Source organism: Palaemon carinicauda, chromosome 11, assembly GCF_036898095.1.
Source record: "Palaemon carinicauda isolate YSFRI2023 chromosome 11, ASM3689809v2, whole genome shotgun sequence".
Lineage (NCBI taxonomy): Eukaryota > Metazoa > Arthropoda > Malacostraca > Decapoda > Palaemonidae > Palaemon > Palaemon carinicauda.
The window spans coordinates 9,639,454-9,660,208 of NC_090735.1; the positions used below are offsets into that span (position 1 = coordinate 9,639,454).

Below are 20,755 nucleotides of genomic sequence, written 5' to 3' on the forward strand. Positions count from 1 at the left end.
GCCTACATGGCTGAGGACTATGAAGCGTCAAGTAGATGATGAATGAAGAAATATGGATTTAAAACCTTAAGATAGAGATGACTGGCGAAATCTAACCTAGGCCTTTTGCGTCAATAGGCGTAGGAGGAGATGATGTTGATAGAGTATTAGGATATTGTTAACTAAAACATTTTTTTTCTTTTAAAAACAATAGTTTATTGACATAAATAGTTTCGTATCATCGTCCCCTAAATGCTGTAGACGTCTTAAGCATAAGAGGGCGCTGGATTGTACTGAGGCTCTCCCTCGTAAGTGACCTCAGCCACGAAACCCGAATCCCCGTTGACGTTGTAGGACACCTTCTGCAGGCGACCGTCGGGAAGGAGCACGTAGTAGGATCCCTGAGTGTCGTAGCCATCACGGGCTTCCTGGTGGCCGAAGTCGTTGCCCGAGTAGTCGTCCTTCACGGCGTAGTTGAAGTCGTACTTGGCTGGTTCCTGTCAGGAGAAAACAATTTCCAATCAAATGTTATAACATTGATTTTGGATTTCATTAATTTTATTTATACTTTAAAAAAATTATGAATTTAGAATTCATTAACTTTTTCTAAGATTTCAGTTTAGGAGATATCTATTTTAATGCTGTTTCTGTTCTTGGAATATTTTATTTTTCCTTGTTTCCTTTCCTCACTGGGCTATTTTCCCTATTGGAGCCCCTATGCCTATATCATCCAGCTTTTCCAACTTGGGTTGTTGTTTAGCAATTAATAATAATAATAATAATAATAATAATAATAATAATAATAACTGACCTCATGAGATGGAGGAGGGGCGTATCCATACTGGGGCTGGGAGGGGCCACCAAAAACGGCAGCCACAAGGGACAACAACAAACAAATCTGTCAGGAAGAAAACAACAGTGAATAAAAAATGTTGTTCAGATGGAGTCATGAAAGTTGAAAACCCTTTCAATTAAATCTCATCTGCAGTTTCAGTTTAATTACTCAAACTGAACTGGTACAGAGATTAAAACTGCATTTCAATGTGATTGTTACTGAGCAATAAAAGTAAGCCCGGATGAAAGAGAAAAACTATATATACACGGCACGTCCAAGATATTATATATAATAATTTCTAAAATGAATATATTTATGGGAATTAAATTGACTAAAACCTGCATTAAGAGATATCCTTTGCAAAGGAAATCGTCTGAAGCGTTTTACCTTAGCGATCATGGTGAGTCTTTGGAGTGGAGTGCGATGATACAGACTTTGAACATGGCGATATATATAGGTCTAGTCCAAGACTAAGAGGGAGGAGCCTCTTGTGGCTGCAGGAGAAAGGTCCTCCCTCCCAAAGACGTTCTTCGCTGTCACAACGCCCATCATCTGTCCTTGACATTGCTTTTCCTTAGCTCGTGGTCTGACGAGAAGAACGAATGGGATTTCTGGCATACCAATAACGGATTACCCATTATTATTATTATTATTATTATTATTATTATTATTATTATTATTATTATTATTACTATTAGCTCAGCTATATACAACTCTAGTTAGAAAAGCATGTTGCTATAAGCTCAAGGACCCCAACATGGAAAAATAGGCCTGTGATTAAAGTTGCTTGGCTTAAGATTTGATTTAAAAGTATTCTCTAAAACTGTCTAGATAGGTAACCATCCTTGAAGGGAGGATATACAGCATATATACACACACACACACACATATATATATATATATATACATATATATATATATGTATATATATATATTATATATATTATATATATGTATATATACATATATATATATTATATATATGTATATGTATATGTGTATATATATATATATGTATGTATACATGTATATATATATACATATATATATGTATATATATATATATATATATATATATATATAGGTACGTATGTATATGTATATGTGTATATATTTAAATATATATATGTATGTATAAATGTGTATATAGATATACAGTATATATATACATATATATATATATATATATATATATATATATATATATATATATATATATATATACACGCAGAAACACACACACCTACCTCATCATCATCAGCTGTTACTAGTCCACTACAGAACAAAGCCCTCAGACACGTCCTTTTGCTTGCGTCTGTTTATGGCCTTTCTTTGCCAGTCCATACCCATAAACTTTCTTAGTTCATCAATCCATCGTCTTTTATCTTCCTTTCCTTGCTTCGTTTGTAATGTCTATGGACCCATTCTGTTATTGTTAATGTCCATATATTTTCTGCATCTTCTTTAGTTTGTTCTTGTATCTATGTTGTTCTTTTACTGTCTCCTAGTGTTATTCTTATTATTAACTTTTCATGATTACTTGAGCTGTAAATAGCTTATGTTTCCGAGGCTTGAGTAAGGCTCCAAGTTTCTGATGCATATGATAATAAAGTTAATGCTGGTAGGACCAGTATTGTGTGTGTATATATATATATATATATATATATATATATATATATATATATATATACATATACATACATATATCTATAAGTTGTGGAATGATCTTCCTAATCCGATAGTTGAATCAGTAGAACTTCAAAAGTTCAAAGTTGCTGCAAATGTTATTATGTTGACCAGGCTGACATGAGCCTTTTTATAGTTTATATTTGACATATCTGTTTTGGATGTTGTGAATAGCTTATATAGGACATATCTGGTTTGACGTTGTTACTGTTTTTAGAATGATTTATTGTTAATTTATTCTCATCATTTATTTATTTCCTTATTTCCTTTCTCCACTGAGCTATTTTTGCCTATTGGAGCCCTTGGGCTTATAGCATCTTGCTTTTCCAATTAGGGTTGTAGCTTGGCTAGTAATAATAATAATAATATATATATATATATATATATATATACATATATATATGTATATATATATATAAATGAAGTTCTGCTTTATATAGGACTAAACCTTAAAACACACTCTCTCTCTCTCTCTCTCTCTCTCTCTCTCTCTCTCTCTCTCTCTCTCTCTCTCTCTCTCTCTCTCTCTCTCTCTCTCTCTCTCGATTTCTTAACTAAAAATCCCTACCATTATTATCTCTTAGATTCTTGGTAAACAAAGCCAATTTGGTGCACCTTGAAAACGTATAACGAATCTCTCGTATTTCGCCACTTGTCACTCCTTAGGTTTTCATTTGATTTTATTTTCATATATTTTGAAAGCAACATTTCATTATGTCATCTTTTACCTTTATAATTGCAACAGAGAGAGAGAGAGAGAGAGAGAGAGAGAGAGAGAGAGAGAGAGAGAGAGAGAGAGAGAGAGAGAGAGAGAGAGAGAGAGAGAGGGTGGAAATGATTTCCATAGTTCAAGGCAATATTGTTTGATTTTTATTCCCTTTCTTCTTATAGATAAGATTTAAATTTTCATTTATCACCGATTTTTTTACCCCAATTTATTTATTTTTATTCGTTATATTTAATATCTTTTTTATTTTATTCATTTATTAAAGATTAATATAGATATCCTTATAAGATTTAAATTTCTACCTATCACAGATATTCACCCCAATTTATCTATTATATCCGTTATATTTAATATATTTTTTATTTAATTAATTTATTCAAAATTAATATGAATATCCTTCATATGAGATCTAAATTTTTACTTATTACAGATTATTACCCCAATTTATTTATCTTCCAGCATTATATTTATTATATATTTTATATTTTTATTTAAGATTAATATAAACGACAATTTTTCTTCGGATGTTAATCGGGCCAGCTTTATAAGAGTCAAGTTTGACTCATTGGGCTGGTTAATTTCCTCCTTTTAATAATAATGATAATAATAATAATAATAATAATAATAATAATAATAATAATAATAATAATAATAATAATAATAATAAATAATAAAAATAATAATTCCCATTCTTTTTCTTTTTTTCTGCCTACTCAGTCAAGTAATTGTATTATGAATAATAATTAATGTTTTGTTCTCCACATGTAGAGGTTGTCAAACAGATAGTGGAGACTTCCTCTGAGCGTTGTGACATTTTGTCTTCTTTCCCTTTTATTCCCTACATGGCTCTAAGAGAGTTGGAAGATCCAGGCCTACATGGCTGAGGTCTATGAAGCTTGATGTAGATGATGAATGAAGAAATATGGATTTAAAACCTTAAGATAGTGATGACTGGCGAAATCTAACCTAAGCCTTTTGCGTCAATAGGCGTAGGAGGAGATGATGTTGATAGAGTATTAGGATATTGTTAATTAAAATAGTTTCTTTTAAAAACAATAGTTTATTCAGATAAATAGTTTCGTATCATCGTCCCCTAAATGCTGTAGACGTCTTAAGCATAAGAGGGCGCTGGATTGTACTGAGGCTCTCCCTCGTAAGTGACCTCAGCCACGAAACCCGAGTCCCCGTTGACGTTGTAGGACACCTTCTGCAGGCGACCGTCGGGAAGGAGCACGTAGTAGGATCCCTGAGTGTCGTAGCCATCACGGGCTTCCTGGTGGCCGAAGTCGTTGCCCGAGTAGTCGTCCTTGACGGCGTAGTTGAAGTCGTACTTGGCTGGTTCCTGTCAGTTTACGAAAATATTCAATGAATATCTTAAACTCTTCTCTGTTTACTATTTTAATTGCTTTGAAATTATTATAAATGATGACGTTATCAGATTATTTTAATTTATAACTGACCTCGTGAGATGGAGGAGGGGCGTATCCATACTGGGGCTGGGAGGGGGCCCCAAACACGGCAGCCACAAGGGCCAAAGACAAGCAAACCTGGCAGGAATGGAACATGATTAATGTCATGGTTTCGTGAACCGTAACTGCTTCATTAATGTAGACTCCTTTCACTTAAGTATATCAATTGTATAGTTCCCTTATGGTTTTAGAACAGGAATTTAATGTGAAGCATCGTAGTTACCTATCTATGATTGAATAGATATAATTGAAACTTGATTTGAATTATATCTTATTGCTGTGAAATACTTTCACAGAAACAAGAGTTATGTCATATTCCAAAAATAAATAGTTTACTTTGCTTTACCTTAGCGATCATGATGAGTTCTCTGAATGGGATATGATAGAACACAGCTGCAAGATGGTCTTATATACGTGAAGTCGGAGAAGGAGGAGTTAAGACTCACTTGGATTATTGGAGAAAGGTCCTCTCAGAGAGCTTAAGACCTTCTCTGTTACTCCACCCATCTGTCCTTGACACTGCCGGAGCACACAGCCCAAAAGTGGAATCATTCTGGGACTACATAACGAGCTTAGTCTTTGGATATTTGTACACGTATTATGGGACAATATTGCATACATTTATAACAGTCTCCAAGTGCTATTCTTATTCTATTTTGTGATATTAATATTGGCTTGTCATCGCGAGGCGTGTCCGGATGGATATTACTGTTATCTTCTATCTTCATGATGTTTGGTTCGAACCTAAAGTCTATTAATTTGTCCTATTCACATAACAGCCTTTCCCCTTTCTTATCATTGTGCATATTATAGGTATTCTAATATTTTATACTGATTATACTTATTGGTTGAGATATATTCTTATATTCAAACTTTCTCTTTTGCGGAGGCACCAGTTAGTTATTAACTGATAAGTGAGGTGAATGGAACTGACTTTATTTCCATAAAACGCGAGCTTTAATAACAACAATTTCCATGGAAGGTCACAAAAATTAAAACCAATTGACACAAGTACATACAGGCATTAACGAGTTATCACTGCGAAGGAAAAGCGATAACGACCGATATATATATATATATATATATATATATATATATATATATATATATATATATGTGTGTGTGTGTGTGTGTGTGTGTACAGAAATATCGTTACAGTGTACAGTCTTAATCCCTTATGACGAAATTTCCAACCTTCTAGATTCCAATTTAATTCTTTACTTAAAAATACTCCTAAGAGGATTGGAGGCCAAATGGTTATATGGAAGATTTCCAAAATTCTCAGTGTTTCTATTTATTAGTATTTGAATCGACTTATTTAGGATATATTTTGCATTTCACATAGTTTAGCGGAACCTTGATTAGTGATAAGAGATATTCAAAGTTCAGCCAAAAACTAACGTTCCTGTTCATTCTTTATATCTTTTATTATTATTATTATTATTATTATTATTATTATTATTATTGCTTGCTAAGCTACAACCCTAGCTGGAAAAGCAGAATGCTATCAGCCCGAGGGCTCCAACAGGGAAAATAGCCCAGTGAGGAAAGGAAGTAAGGAAACTACAAGAAATGTAATTGATAATTAATATAAGATATTTTAAGAAGAGTAACAACATTAAGACAAATATTTTATATGTAAACTATAAAAACTCAAAGAAAAACCTCATTTGTTTATACAATTTTCGCATCTAATGGAAAAGAATTGATTAAATTGTAATGGAACTTTATATATTTGTAAGTAGTTGTAAGCCAGGAATAAACAAGTGATTCACTAAAATGTTCAACATCTTCGTAACAGTATGACAAAATGAACAAAGAGATTACAATTTTTTTTATTATATTAAATACAGACTTAAATAGTGAAGAAAATTGAGATATGTTTGCTGTCTTCGTCTTTGTCTACATCATCACCGGTTAATCCCCTTGATCGAAGGTCATCCTTGATACAGTCCATCCACCTTCGCTTTGGTCTCCCTCTACCTACATTACTCTCCTCCCAATATACTGTTCATTTCTTCTCATGACATGACCATACCACCTCAGTCTACTTTCTTGGATCTTACCTGATAGTTGTCTAACTCCTGTGGTACCCCTAATTACCTCATTCCGTATCTTATCTCTTCTTGTCACCCCACACATCCATCTCAACATTCTCATCTCTGCCACATCTATCTTTTTCTCTTCTGTCTTCTTTATTGCCCACGTCTCCGCTCAATACATCATTGCCGGTCTCACAACTGTCCTGTGTACTTTGCCGTTCAACTTAACCCCTATTTTCCTGTCGCATAGTACTCCGCGCACTTTTTTCAAATTCTCCATCCTGCTTGTATTCTGTGGTTCATTTCTGCCCCAAGATCACCATCCTTTGCAACTGTTGATCCTAAATACTTGAAATTTTCAACTCTTTTCAATCTCTCTCCTTGCTGTATTCATCTAAAAATCTTTTAGATAGGGATTACGGTAAAGATTTATGGGCATTCCTAAATACTAACTCAGTTGAACATTTAGAAACCGAACGTTTATCTATATTAAGATTCCACTTATCTTAATCAGGTTCCATTGGCAAGTAATGAATTTGAAATACAAAATGATATTATGACGAAACGTAGCTAATATATGTTTATTTGCAAAATATACATGAAAAAAAAATACTGTTTACTTGATAAGGATTCGTTTAGGATGAGTAACAGTCCTTTGTGAATATTCATAGATGTTAATAATTCATTGTGCAAAGTCTTTTGGAAGGAAATTCTTAAAGTTGCCTCTCGCCATTCCTCAACAATAAGCGGTTTCTTCTGACAAGTGGGTGGTTCCATAAATAAATTCTCAGACCACTGAAAAATTCATCCTTTAACTACAGAATCATGATGATGATCCATTTCATTAAGAATTTAACAACGTTATTAGCGTCCTATATGTACAGTACATCACAAAAGTATCGAACCCTCCTAGACACATTGTACCATTCAGCTCTTAGACACATTACTCCATTCAGCTCTAGACACATTACTCCATTTAGCTCTTAGTCATATTACACCAGTCATCTCTTCGCCACATTACACCATTCAGCTCTTTGACACACTACACCATTTAGCCTTTGTTTCTTGGCCACTGAGAGGAGACGCCCTCGTGCACTAGCTCATATTGAGTCCTATCCTTTCCAGTAAGTCTTTATTATCATATAACCAACATTTTAGAGCCTTTCCTCTCATCCTACCACCTCCTCCTCATCACCATCATCTCCTCCTACGCCTATTGACGCAAAGAGTCCTTGATTAGATTTCACCAGTCTTCTCTATTTGAGCTTTTAATTCAAAACTTCTCCATTCATCATCTCCTACTTCACGTTTCATAGTCCTAAGGCATGTAGGCTTGGGACTTCCAATTGTTCTAGTAACTTGTGGAGCCCAGTTCAAAGTTTGGTGAACTAATCTTTCTTTGGGAGTGTGAAGATCATGCCCAAACCATCAGCATCTTACCTCCTACTACTTAATTATACAATCTTTCCACGATCATCTTGCCGTCTGTTCCTTCCATAATACCAAACCACATGAAAAGACCAGTTCATCTTTCACTAATGCCAACCCTTTGGACTGCTTGCCTCCACATTCTCACCATGTCAGCTCTTCTTACAACGCACACACTACACAAATAGTTTATTGCAATAGGTTTAACCTCTTTCCTTTCATTCACATTCAACATTCATACTCCACTTTCATTAGATGTAGATGGTTTGATAATGTCTTCATTCATTCCCACTTTGGCTTCCATTGACAGCTCAAGTATCCTACCAATTTTTTGCACACATTTTGTTTCATTTCTAGCTATTCCTATTCTGTAACCTACATCTTCTCTCATCTTGTCATCAACCATTTGTAAGTATAAAACTTTTCAATTCTTCCATTATTCCAATTTTTTGTTTCCAATTCTTTCCATCCCTTCTTTTTCTTATTTACTCTCAACTTCCCCCTCTGCCAGATATTTTCAAACTCAATTATCAGCGTATGCATTTTCTTTTCAAGCAATTTCCTTATCCATAAATTATTTGCCTACAGACACCGCCCTTTCTCTGACTCATGTCATTCAATCCTATATATATATATATATATATATATATATATATATATATATATATATTATATATTTATATATATATCCAGATAGGTGGATAGAATAACAGAAAGAATGATATATAAAGAAATTTGAGTAATAGTCTTAAATTACCGTAAGCCTACGACTGAATTGAAGGGTAAGCAAATTAATACGATATTCATCTTATCGATAGTTTATTTGAAAAAAAAAAGAATCTTTCATAAATAGTTTCGGTTCATCTTTTCATAAATAGACGTCCTAAGCATAAGAGGGCGCTGGATTGTACTGAGGCTCTCCCTCGTAAGTGACCTCAGCCACGAAGCCCGAGTCCCCGTTGACGTTGTAGGACACCTTCTGCAGGCGACCGTCGGGGAGGAGCACGTAGTAGGATCCCTGAGTGTCGTAGCCATCACGGGCTTCCTGGTGGCCGAAGTCGTTGCCCGAGTAGTCGTCCTTGACGGCGTAGTTGAAGTCGTACTTGGCTGGTTCCTGTCAACACAAAAAGATTTATTAATGCTAACTTTTAGAGGATTATTTCGGCTATCATGTTTATAAGATAAATAGTCCATTGACTAGTGGGTACTTTTTTTTTTTTTTTATTCAATATGAGATTTTTTTTATCATATTTTTGAACTAAATAAGTTACCCTACAATTGTACATATAATAGAAATAATTGACGTTTAAATCTTTCTGATATTAATTACATATCGCTGGAACCAATTTTATACCTACGAGAAGCACAATTCCATTCTTACCTCGTGAGTAGGTTGAGGGGCGTAGCCATAGGAAGGCTGGGATGGGGCGCCTAAGACAGTGGCAACGAAGGCCAAAGCCAAACAAATCTATAAGAAAAAAGGAATTAGTTAGGTTTGTGTAATTCATATTCTGGGAATATATTTCCTGAATTCAGTAACTTCGAAAATTTAAATTTTTGTACATTTCAAGTCATGGTTCACATATAGCGGAAAATGTGGATAATAAACCCCAATGAATAAAGTAAATAAAACAGAATCGTTTGGAACACTTGAAGCTCAGCGAACTTATTTTCTTCAAAAAGGCACAGTTAGATACAGAAATTCCTAGTACACCTCACTCTGAAGAAGTGCACCTTGTCACACTGAGTGGAGAGCTTCATGTAGCCTGACCGACCACATATCTCAACCGAAATTTATCTGTTTGGTTACTCGCCACCCAGTAAAGGTGTGACAGGATGCACTCAATCAGTCGGGTGCCTGGAATTTCTGTGTCCAACTGTACATCTAAGAATTCCAAGAATTCCACAACGGTTCATCGCTTCCTATTTGTTACCTTAGCGATCATGATGTGTAAGAGAAGAGGACTGTGATGTCAGGGAATAGAATACTCGCCTTTATATAACGGAGAAGAGAAAGGAAGTCGTATGGTCTTAGAGGTCGAAGCCTGAAGGAGAAAGAAGAGGAAGGAAGTCCTTAGGGGCTAAAAGAGAAGGAATTTCCACTGAGCCCCTCCCATCCTTGACGGACGACTGTAAATGGTCTCCTTTGAAGGTCGAATGTACTGTACTTTTTTTTTTTTTTTTAGCACAGAAAGTCACCCATATACGTCAGGAAATCTTTATGAATAGCTTTTGTCAGTATGTTTTAGATACATTCATTACTCGAGACAAAAGGATATTTCATTTTTTATCTTAGTGAATTAGGTTTTGAGCAATTTGACTTTGCTATTCTAAGGCTGGAGTTTATTAAATGGCCTAAAGTTTATCTATGGCTTTTAAATCAACCGAATTTAATTTTTCGAAGGGATCACTTCCTATTTTTGACAATTTCGTACACCTTTTTCTATTCATGGTGTAACCTTTCCCTCAAATTTTAAAGGGTTCAAGTTTGTAAACTCTAATGTTGGCTTAAAAAAAAAAATACAACATAATACTTCCGTCAAATCTTACTTGTTAATACTTTTCAAAACGAAACATGTTCTGATAGAGATTTAAACGTATCAGTTTATAAGACGTCTACTGAAAAACACGTGGTGTCATGGAAATTTGAAGGAGCTAAGACTGAAAGGAGGAAAAGAGTTGCGTTTAAGAATCTTTGAGTAGATGACGCATGTAATTTATGAGTAGGCTTCATTCAACCCCTGAGACCCCGAGGGTCCTTCAGCGCTGTACATAGGTTATAAGAGGCCAATTGGATGTAAAAAAAAATGCCATTCAGAGAACTTTTCCTTCACAAAACTTTTACCTAAATCGTGGAGCACAGGTCACGAAAGTTCGGAACGATAGTAACGTACTCTGTATTGGTTAGATGAAAATTGCATACGAAGTTATTGATGGGGAAATTGGATCGTTGGGAAAGTGATATCTGAAATCTAGAAGAGAAATCCATTAGTTTCTGTATTGTACCGCATGTGTTTCATACACGCTCATATACTAATGCTATTGCTTTTTTAATTTATCTCTCCCGCACTGATAACAGAATAATCTATTTAAGCTTGCAATTGCATGCTTTATATTTGTTATTTTTTGAGACATTCTTGCTCTCAACTGCTTGTATATAAGCTCTTTATCTGTTGAATAAATGTGACTTGAACTCACCTCCCTCTCTGTTAGCACCCAACACCAACGATGCCACAGTATAATCATGCAAAAAGCAGTTTTATTTGCATTTTGTATCAAGGTATCTTTACTGAGGAAGTAAATAAAATTGTAACAGATATTTCGACGATATACTTTGAAGGATATTCATCTGATTTTAGATTTCCTGGGTCAGTTGATTCTGTCTATCCTTAATATTTGCAAATACTGTTACTCAAGTGGCGTACTGTACTGCTGAAATCACGTCGATATTATTTCAATTCTTTGATTCAGAGAATGACCCATAACATTTGTGAAAAAACTTTATGAATTGAGTAGTGGGTTGTGATGGCCTATTGGAAACGTGCCTACTTGGTGATCTGTTTGGCTGGGGTTCGAGATCCGCTCAAGCTCGATAGTTTCTTGTTGTACTGACTGCAACCTTACCATCCTTTAGAACTAAGATTTGGGGTTTGGGGGAGCCCATAGTTCTACCTGCTCAGTCTTCAGCAGCCATTCCTGGAATCCCTTCCTGGTTCTAGCTTGGGTGGAGAGGGGGCCTGTGTGCTGATTATATTCATACATGGTTAGTCGTTAGGGCATTGTCCCTGTCTCATTGCCTCTGCCATTCATGAGCGACCTTTAACCTTTAAGAGTAAATTTCTGAAGTTTATATTTTTTTTTGCAGTTTTATAGCTGAATTTGAATATTTATCGGAAAACTAATTTCCTATATTTCCCTTGTCATTTGGAAATATTCCTGTACTTTCTATTTTACGTGTTACTAACTCCATTTTCCAAGCAATTTCTTGATCTTTATTCTATTTCCTCCGCAAACACTTTATCTACAATCCCTCTTCTAAACTTTATCACGTCCATACGATATCAATTTTCAAAATCTACAATTTCTTAATTATTTAAGCATGTCTTCCAATTCCTTCAACAATATTTCTATCGCTATTTTAGTTTCTCATGGTCTTCCACTGTCTTGGGGATAGAGTTCTCTTGCTTGAGGGTACACTAGGGCATTCTATTCTTACTTATTTTTCTTCCTCTTGATTTTTTATGCTTTATAGTTTATATATGAAAGATTTATTTTAATGTTATTACTGTTCTTAAAATATTTAATTTTGATTGTTCATTACTTCTCTTGTAGTCTATTTATTTCCTTGTTTCCTTTCCTTACTGGCCAATTTTCCCTGTTAGAGGCCTTTGGCGTATAGCATCCTGCTTTTCTAACTAGGTTTGTGTCTTAGCTTGTAATAATAGTAATGATAATGATAATAATAATGAGGCTGTTTAATCACCCATGTCTTCTTCAAGTCTCCTCATCTTAGTCAAGCCTTTTCCTGCCAAAGGTTTGAAATTTTTTTCTGCAGCCTCTACACACACACACTCTCTCTCTCTCTCTCTCTCTCTCTCTCTCTCTCTCTCTCTCTCTCTCTCTCTCTCTCTCTCTCTCTCTCTCTCTCTCTCTCTCTCAAGATCTACAGTTACCGCATTCCCATGATTCATTTGAAATTCAAACTTCCTTTGACTTCTGGCGATTTCAAACGTGGTACTTGTGTTATCATTGGAGCTCATAAAATGTTATTCAACTTGAAATACACATTTGATACCAATATGATTTAGACTTTTGTCTTCAATGAATATTGGTAAATCGAGGGGAAGATCCTAAACATATCTGAACTTCAAAGATTGTATAATAGAATGAATTAATTATGAAGTTTTCTGGCATCCTGATATCGAAGGTCATTGACGCCGTGCATATTACACTTGGTAGTCATATTCCTTTATAGAAAGGATATATTTAGTGTTGATATTTTACCCTTCTTTCCGTCAGGTTAGAGATGCTAATTGGTTTTCTAGAAGGCAAATGTTATTCGGAACATTCTGGTTTTATTGTTTATTCAAAATGGCTTTCAAAACAGATAAATATATCTGCTATGAATATAATTGTTGTTTACTCCCATTTGTAAACATCCACTATTAACAAGCAGCAAGAAAGACCTTTGGCTTTCAACGCCTCTGTTATAACAGAAAGAGAAATTAATTGATTTGAGTACGAGTTTACATTCATCCTATTAATCCTGCCTTTCGTCATTGCAGAGGAATAGCGTTATTGAACGGAATGATTTTGTGGAAGAAAGACTCATTCCTGACGGTTCATTTACATCCATTTTTAAATACCTAACGAGGTGTGCGAGGTTAAGTGCTAACAGAGAGGCGAGGTAAATGCAAGTCCTGTTTATTTAACAGATAACGAGCTTACATACAAGCACTTGAGAGCAAGAATGTCACACTAATTCAAACAATCTGAAACATACGATGGTCTCGAGGGAGTGCTAACAGAGAGGCGAGATGAATGCGAGTCATGTTTATTCAGCAGATAATGAGCTTGTATACACACACTTGAGAGGAAGAATGGCACAAAAATTCAAACAAAGTAAAACATGCGATGGCAAGCTTAAACGGTTTATTCTGTTATCAGTACGGGAGAGAGGGAGGGATAAAAAAAACAGAATTATTAGATTGAATGATCGTGTATGAAACACGTGCGGTATAGAGGCAATGTTATCAATACTCCTGCTTTAAGATAGAGAAAACAGTTCACAAGTTCCTTCATGTCTTGATTGATTTTATATTTGTTTTTACATGATAGCTGATTGGAATAGATAGTTACTTAATAATTATCAAATTCGTATCATAGTGTTAACATATATGTTTATATTATTTTGAAATAATAATGGTCATAAAATTCATATTTAGTTCAAGTATTTATTTGTATATATATTTATGTATATATATATGAATCTTTATATATATATATTATATATATATACAGTATATATATATATATATACATATATATATATATATATATATATATATATACATACATATATATATAAATCCTTACATGTAAATAAATTTTATATATATATATATAAATATACAGTATATATATATATATATATATATATATATATATATATATATGTATATATCTATCTATCTATCTATCTATATATATATATATATATTTATATATATATATATACTGTATATATATATATATATATATATATATATATATATATATGAAATTGTAAGTTTGAATCATCCATGAAGAATAAAATTTTTATCGCCCTTAAGATTGATTTCATAATATGCATTTCTACATTCAACTAACAGTTATTTCACTGCATTTCCCTTGGTTGTGCTTGCAAATATTCGTGTTGCAAGATTGAATTAAAAATGTTTGTTCCTATTTTCGTTTATTTTCATTACTTGCCAGAATAATATTTAAAAAAAAGTGATGTTTCATTTATCGTTATAATCAATTTGGAAACAGTCACACACATGCATATATATATATATATATATATATATATATATATATATTGTATATTTATATATATATGTATATTTATATGTATATATATGCATATATATATGTATATATATGCATATATATATGTGTATTTATATGTATATATATGCATATATATATATATGTATGTATATATACATTTATATATATATATATATATATATATATATATATTATATATATATATATATACACACACGCATATATTATATATATGTATATATATATGTATATATATATATATATATATAGAGAGAGAGAGAGAGAGAGAGAGAGAGAGAGAGAGAGAGAGAGAGAGAGAGAGAGAGAGAGAGAGAGAGAGAGAGAGAGAGAGAGTAGAAAAATTAACTTTTATCACCGAAATTTATTGCACATTTATTTTGGAAATATTTTTCTCTATAGGAATTTAAGAAAAATAGCGTTTTAATAAAAATATGTTTTATTAATTATATTCGATAAATAGAAAATAATCTATAAATTCGCAATCAGGTTCATTAAGCATAAGAGGGCGCTGGGTTGTACTGAGGCTCTCCCTCGTAAGTGACCTCAGCCACGAAACCCGAGTCCCCGTTGACGTTGTAGGACACCTTCTGCAGGCGACCGTCGGGAAGGAGCACGTAGTAGGATCCCTGAGTGTCGTAGCCATCACGGGCTTCCTGGTGGCCGAAGTCGTTGCCCGAGTAGTCGTCCTTGACGGCGTAGTTGAAGTCGTACTTGGCTGGTTCCTGTCAGGAGAAGTCAATTTTCAATCAAATGTTATAACATAGATTTTGGATTTGATTAATTTGATTTATACTTTCAACAAAATTATGAATTTAGAATTTATTAACATTTTTGGAAGATTTTAATTTATAACTGACCTCGTGAGATGGAGGAGGGGCGTATCCATACTGGGGCTGGGAGGGGCCACCAAAGACGGCAGCCACAAGGGACAACAACAAACAAATCTGTCAGGAAGAAAACAACAGTGAATAAAAAACGTTGTTCCGATGGAATCGTGAAAGTTAAAAACCCTTTCAATTAGTTAAATCTTATCTGCAGTTTCAGTTTTACTCAAACTGAACTGGTCGAGAGATGGTAACTGCATTTAATGTGAGTGTTACTAAGCAATATAAGTAAACCTGGATAAATGGGAAAAACTATATGTACACGCCACGTGCAAGACATGATATATAATCATTATCAAACTGAATATATTTATGGGAATTAAATTGATTAGAACCTGCATGAAGAGATAATCCTATTCAAAGGAAATCGTCAGAAGCATTTTACCTTGGCGATCATGGTGAGTGTTTGGAGTGGAGTGCGATGATAGTCTTTGAATGTGGCCATATATATAGATCTAGCCCGAGACTAAGAGGGAGGAGCCTCTTGTGGCTGCAGGAGAAAGGTCCTCCCTCCCAAAGACGTTCTTCGCTGACACAACGCCCATCATCTGTCCTTGACATTGCTTTTCCTTTGCTCGTGGTCTGACGAGAAGAACGAATGGGATTTCTGACATACCAATAACGCATTACTCTTTTATGATTATTATTATTATTATTATTATTATTATTATTATTATTATTATTATTAGCTAAGCTACAGCCTTAGTTGGAAAAGCTAGATGCAACAGGGAAAAATAGGCCAGTGAGGAAATTTGCTTAGCTTATAATTTAATTTTAGATATTCTCTGAAGCTGTGTGGATCCAGCCATTTTAGTATGAAAGATATTTTAATACAAATATCTTTCAAAACGTATGGAAATCATTTGATTTTCAACACATACAAGGATTTTCAAGTACACAGGTAATTCAGAATTAGGTTGCTGTTAATGTTAACGGGCGATGGCAAACCATATTTCATTGGAAGATATGTGTTTCTATCAAATACAGAAGCCAGTAAGAGAAGTTTACCTTCTCAGTATCAAGTGAAGAATGCGGGGAAATATAATGATCTATTGAGAGAGAGAGAGAGAGAGAGAGAGAGAGAGAGAGAGAGAGAGAGAGAGAGAGACTTTTTGTCATGATCTGAATAGTTTTCCTGTTCAATCATCATCAACTGACTTGCATCTCAAATATAAACTTTAAGTCAACCAAAGTTCATGTTCGTAGTATTGTAGTCAATCTCTGGCACCTGAATTTTCTGAGCATCCTTTGAGTTCGAATCCTGCCGTGCTGAGCTGTCCAACTCCTTGAATTGAATGTGTAATTAGTTCTGGCATCCTTTTCTTCTCTTTGAGGATCGGTGCCACACAGCATTCATCTTCATATCAAGTGGTTGAAATCATTGAACTTTAGAAACTTAAACGTCGAGTGGATATGTTGTAGTTAGGTCTTGTTTCATATTTCATTTGTTATATGTATAACTAGTTTTTTTTATTCATCATATCTCTCTAGTATTTCAGTATTTGCCTCTCAATTTCTTTTTTTTTTTTTTTCGTATTAGTGTGATATTTATATCATGGACTTGTAGTTTTTATAGTCCGCTTTTCTAACTACAAGCAACTTGTCTCGTAATAACAACAACAACAACAACAACAACAACAACAATAATAATAATAATAATAATAATAATAATAATAATAATAATTTCATGCATACTGTATCTAAAAAAATCATACTTTTTCATAACTACAACAATTTGCTCCCTACGTACTTTCTGGTCATGAAGATGATTCTGTCCACGACAGGGTCGTGTGCCAAAGGGTCAAATCATATATATCTAAAATATTAGTTCAATCATCCTCTTTGATTCTATTTTTCCACATATAGAAAAGGATATCGTATTATTATTGTTATTATCATTAGCTAAGCTACAACCGTAATTGGAAAAGCAGAATGATATAGGCCCAAGGGCTCCAACATGGAAATAGCCCAGTGAGAAAAGGAAGCAAGGAAACAGATAGAAGAGTGTGCCTGAGTTTAGCCTAACTCAAGTCAGTGGTTGGCCATGGTACAGACTATGGCACTACCCAAATGGAGAACAATTATTTATTCTACTGTCCTAAGAAGAGCAGCTAAAGAGTCTCTTCTACCCATACCAAGTGGAAAGTAGTCACAGAATATTTACAGTGTAATAGTTGACACTAATGAAAACGATTTTATTTATTTTTGTGTTGTCAGGTGTATGAGAAAACAGGAGAACGTGTAAAGAAAGTGCAAGACTATTATCAGAGAGCTATCCAATGTAGTAATATGTGGCCAGTCAAAGGACTCAATAACTCACTAGGGATAGTATCACAAAGAGTGGCTGGTTCCTTACCTATCCTGCTACCTACTGAAAATAAGGTTTTCATTCTTCAGTACGACTTAGTAATTAATTGCGAACTGAATTCTTTAGTTTTCGCATCGGAAACCCGCGACCTTTTCTTCTAGCATTTGGTGAAGATAATTCGAAATTAACTTTCCAGTGGTGTTAATAATCTTATTTCGCTTTTATTATGAAAACCGCAAATCACATGGACAGCAACATACCGTGAAGCTTAGAAAATGCAGAAAAAAAAAAACTTTGTTTGGTTAACAGAAGTTAAAACTTCATTTATTGTTTGGTAATTTTGTTTATAGAAGATCCAATTCTTATAAATACTATTTGTTATCTTAGAAACGTTTTGAGGTTTCGATTTTAATCGATAGACGGAATAAAATAGATAAATATATAGACAGGTAGATAGATTACTTGATAGATAGGAAATTAGATAGATTGATTGATAGATAGGTAGATATATTGACAGAGAGATAGATTAAAAGAGCTTTGGTAAGGCATAACCATTATATTATACCACCCACTGAAAGGCATAGTAATATTAGGACATTAATTAAAACATTTTTCTTTTAAAAACAATAGTTTATTCAGATAAATAGTTTCGTATCATCGTCCCCTAAATGGTGTAGACGTCTTAAGCATAAGAGGGCGCTGGATTGTACTGAGGCTCTCCCTCGTAAGTGACCTCAGCCACGAAACCCGAGTCCCCGTTGACGTTGTAGGACACCTTCTGCAGGCGACCGTCGGGAAGGAGCACGTAGTAGGATCCCTGAGTGTCGTAGCCATCACGGGCTTCCTGGTGGCCAAAGTCGTTGCCCGAGTAGTCGTCCTTGACGGCGTAGTTGAAGTCGTACTTGGCTGGTTCCTGTCAGCACAAGAAGATTTATCAATGCTAACTTTTAGAGGATTATTTCGGTTATATGTTTATAAGATAAACAGTCCATTAATCAGTGGCGACTTTCATCTTTTATTTATATATAAGTTTTTTTATCATATGGTTCAATGTAAGATAAGTTACCCTACATTTATCCATATGATAAAAATAATTGACGTTTAAATCTTTTCTGATATTAATTACATATCGCTGGAACTATTGTTATACCTACAAGAAGCATAATTCCATTCTTACCTCGTGAGTAGGTTGAGGGGCGTAGCCATAGGAAGGCTGGGATGGGGCGCCTAAGACAGTGGCAACGAAGGCCAAAGCCAAACAAGTCTATAAGAAAAAAGGAATTAGTAAGGATTGTATAATTCATATTGTGGGAATATATTTCCTGAATTCAGTAACTTCGAAATTTGACATTATTTATGCATTTCAAGTCATGGTTCACATATAGCTAAAAAGGAGGATCATAAACACCCAATGAATTAAATAAATAAAACAATATTGCATAGAAAACTCGAAGCTCAGCAAACGTTTTTCTTCAAAAAGGTACAGTTAGATACAGGAATTCCTAGTACACCTCACTCTGAAGAAGTGCACCCGGTCACTCTAACTGAAGAGCTGCATGTAGCCTGGCTGACCACCTATCGCTCCCTAAACTTATCTGTTTGATTACTCGCCAAGCAGTAAGGGTGAGACAGACTGACAGGATGCACTCAATCAGTCGGGTGCCTGGAATTTCTGTGTCCAACTGTACATCTAAGAATTCCAAGAATTCCACAACGGTTCAACGCTTCCTATTTGTTACCTTAGCGATCATGATGTGTAAGAGAAGAGGACTGTGATGTCAGGGAATAGAATACTCGCCTTTATATAACGGAGAAGAGAAAGGAAGTCGTATGGTCTTAGAGGTCGAAGCCTGAAGGAGAAAGAAGAAGAGGAAGGAAGTCCTTAGGGGTTAAAAGAGAAGGAATTTCCACTGAGCCCCTCCCATCCTTGACGGACGATTGTAAATGGTCTCCTTTGAAGGTCGAATGTACTGTACTTTTTTAGCACAGAAAGTCTCCTATATATGTCAGGAAAGCTTTTGTCAGTATGTTTCAGATACATTTGTTATTTGAGACCAAAGGCTATTTAATTTTTTATCTTAGTGAATTAGGCTTTGCACAATTTGACTTTGCTATTCTAAGGCTGGAGGTTATTAAATGGTCCAAAGTTAATCTATAGCTTGTAAATCAACCGAATTTGATTTTTTTAGGTGTTATTTTTTTCTTTTACATTTTCGTGCACATCATTTTTTCTATTCGTGGTGTAACGTGTCCCTCACAAATTTTAAAGGCTTTAAGTTTTTAAACTCTAATGTTGGCTTAAAAAATGCAACATAATACTTACGTCAAATCTTACTTGTTAATACTGTTCAAAACGAAGCATGTTCTGATAGAGATTTAAACGTATCAGTTTATAAGACGTCTACTGAAAAAACACGTGGTGTCATGGAGATTTGAAGGTTCTAAGACTGAGAGGATGAAAAGACCCCGAGGGTCCTTCAGCGCTATACATAGGTTATAAGAGGCAAATTGGATATAAAATATGCCATTCAGATAACTTTTCCTTCATTAAACTTATGCTTAAACCGTGGAGCACAGGTCACGAAAGTTCGGGAAGATAGTAACGTACTCTGGATTGGTCAGATGTAAATTGCATAAGAAGTCATTGATGGGGAAATTGGATCGTTGGGAAAGCGATATCTGAAATCTAGAAGGGAAATCCATTCGTTTCTGTATTGCACCGCTCGTGTTTCATACACGCTCATACACTGTAATGCATTTTTTTTATCTCTAGCTTTCTCCTGCACTGGTAACAGAACCACCTGTTTAAGCTTGCCATGCCGTG

The 20,755-nt window shown here is 34.5% G+C and overlaps 3 protein-coding genes across 3 annotated transcripts; all 3 read right to left on the bottom strand.

Moving 5' to 3' along the window:
• Nucleotides 1-4,338: 4,338 nt before the first annotated feature.
• Nucleotides 4,339-8,572, bottom strand: LOC137649853 (pro-resilin-like). Its single transcript, XM_068382798.1, has 3 exons — nucleotides 8,408-8,572; nucleotides 4,688-4,774; nucleotides 4,339-4,569 (listed from the first exon to the last, which is right to left on the bottom strand). Exons 1-3 carry the CDS (start codon nucleotides 8,570-8,572, stop codon nucleotides 4,339-4,341), a joined length of 483 nt encoding a protein of 160 aa, XP_068238899.1.
• A 6,591-nt stretch (nucleotides 8,573-15,163) lies between these two features.
• On the bottom strand, nucleotides 15,164-16,020 carry LOC137649609 (pro-resilin-like). Its single transcript, XM_068382586.1, has 3 exons — nucleotides 16,009-16,020; nucleotides 15,597-15,683; nucleotides 15,164-15,461 (listed from the first exon to the last, which is right to left on the bottom strand). Exons 1-3 carry the CDS (start codon nucleotides 16,018-16,020, stop codon nucleotides 15,231-15,233), a joined length of 330 nt encoding a protein of 109 aa, XP_068238687.1. The 3' UTR covers nucleotides 15,164-15,230.
• A 2,593-nt stretch (nucleotides 16,021-18,613) lies between these two features.
• LOC137649610 (pro-resilin-like) lies at nucleotides 18,614-19,682 on the bottom strand. The gene is made up of 3 exons (XM_068382587.1): nucleotides 19,671-19,682; nucleotides 19,109-19,195; nucleotides 18,614-18,844 (listed from the first exon to the last, which is right to left on the bottom strand). Exons 1-3 carry the CDS (start codon nucleotides 19,680-19,682, stop codon nucleotides 18,614-18,616), a joined length of 330 nt encoding a protein of 109 aa, XP_068238688.1.
• Between the last annotated feature and the right edge of the window lie 1,073 nt (nucleotides 19,683-20,755).

Excerpts from the sequence above, each read along its gene's own strand:
- LOC137649853 (XM_068382798.1), bottom strand. The coding sequence starts at position 8,572 with ATGGTTGATGACAAGATGAGAGAAGATGTAGGTTACAGAATAGGAATA. Across the intron at positions 4,775-8,407 it reads CTACATCTAATGAAAGTGGA|GTTTGCTTGTCTTTGGCCCT; the intron begins GTATGAATGTTG and ends CATTCCTGCCAG. Across the intron at positions 4,570-4,687 it reads CCCCTCCTCCATCTCACGAG|GAACCAGCCAAGTACGACTT; the intron begins GTCAGTTATAAA and ends GTAAACTGACAG.
- LOC137649609 (XM_068382586.1), bottom strand. Across the intron at positions 15,462-15,596 it reads CCCCTCCTCCATCTCACGAG|GAACCAGCCAAGTACGACTT; the intron begins GTCAGTTATAAA and ends TTCTCCTGACAG.
- LOC137649610 (XM_068382587.1), bottom strand. Across the intron at positions 18,845-19,108 it reads CCCCTCAACCTACTCACGAG|GAACCAGCCAAGTACGACTT; the intron begins GTAAGAATGGAA and ends TTGTGCTGACAG.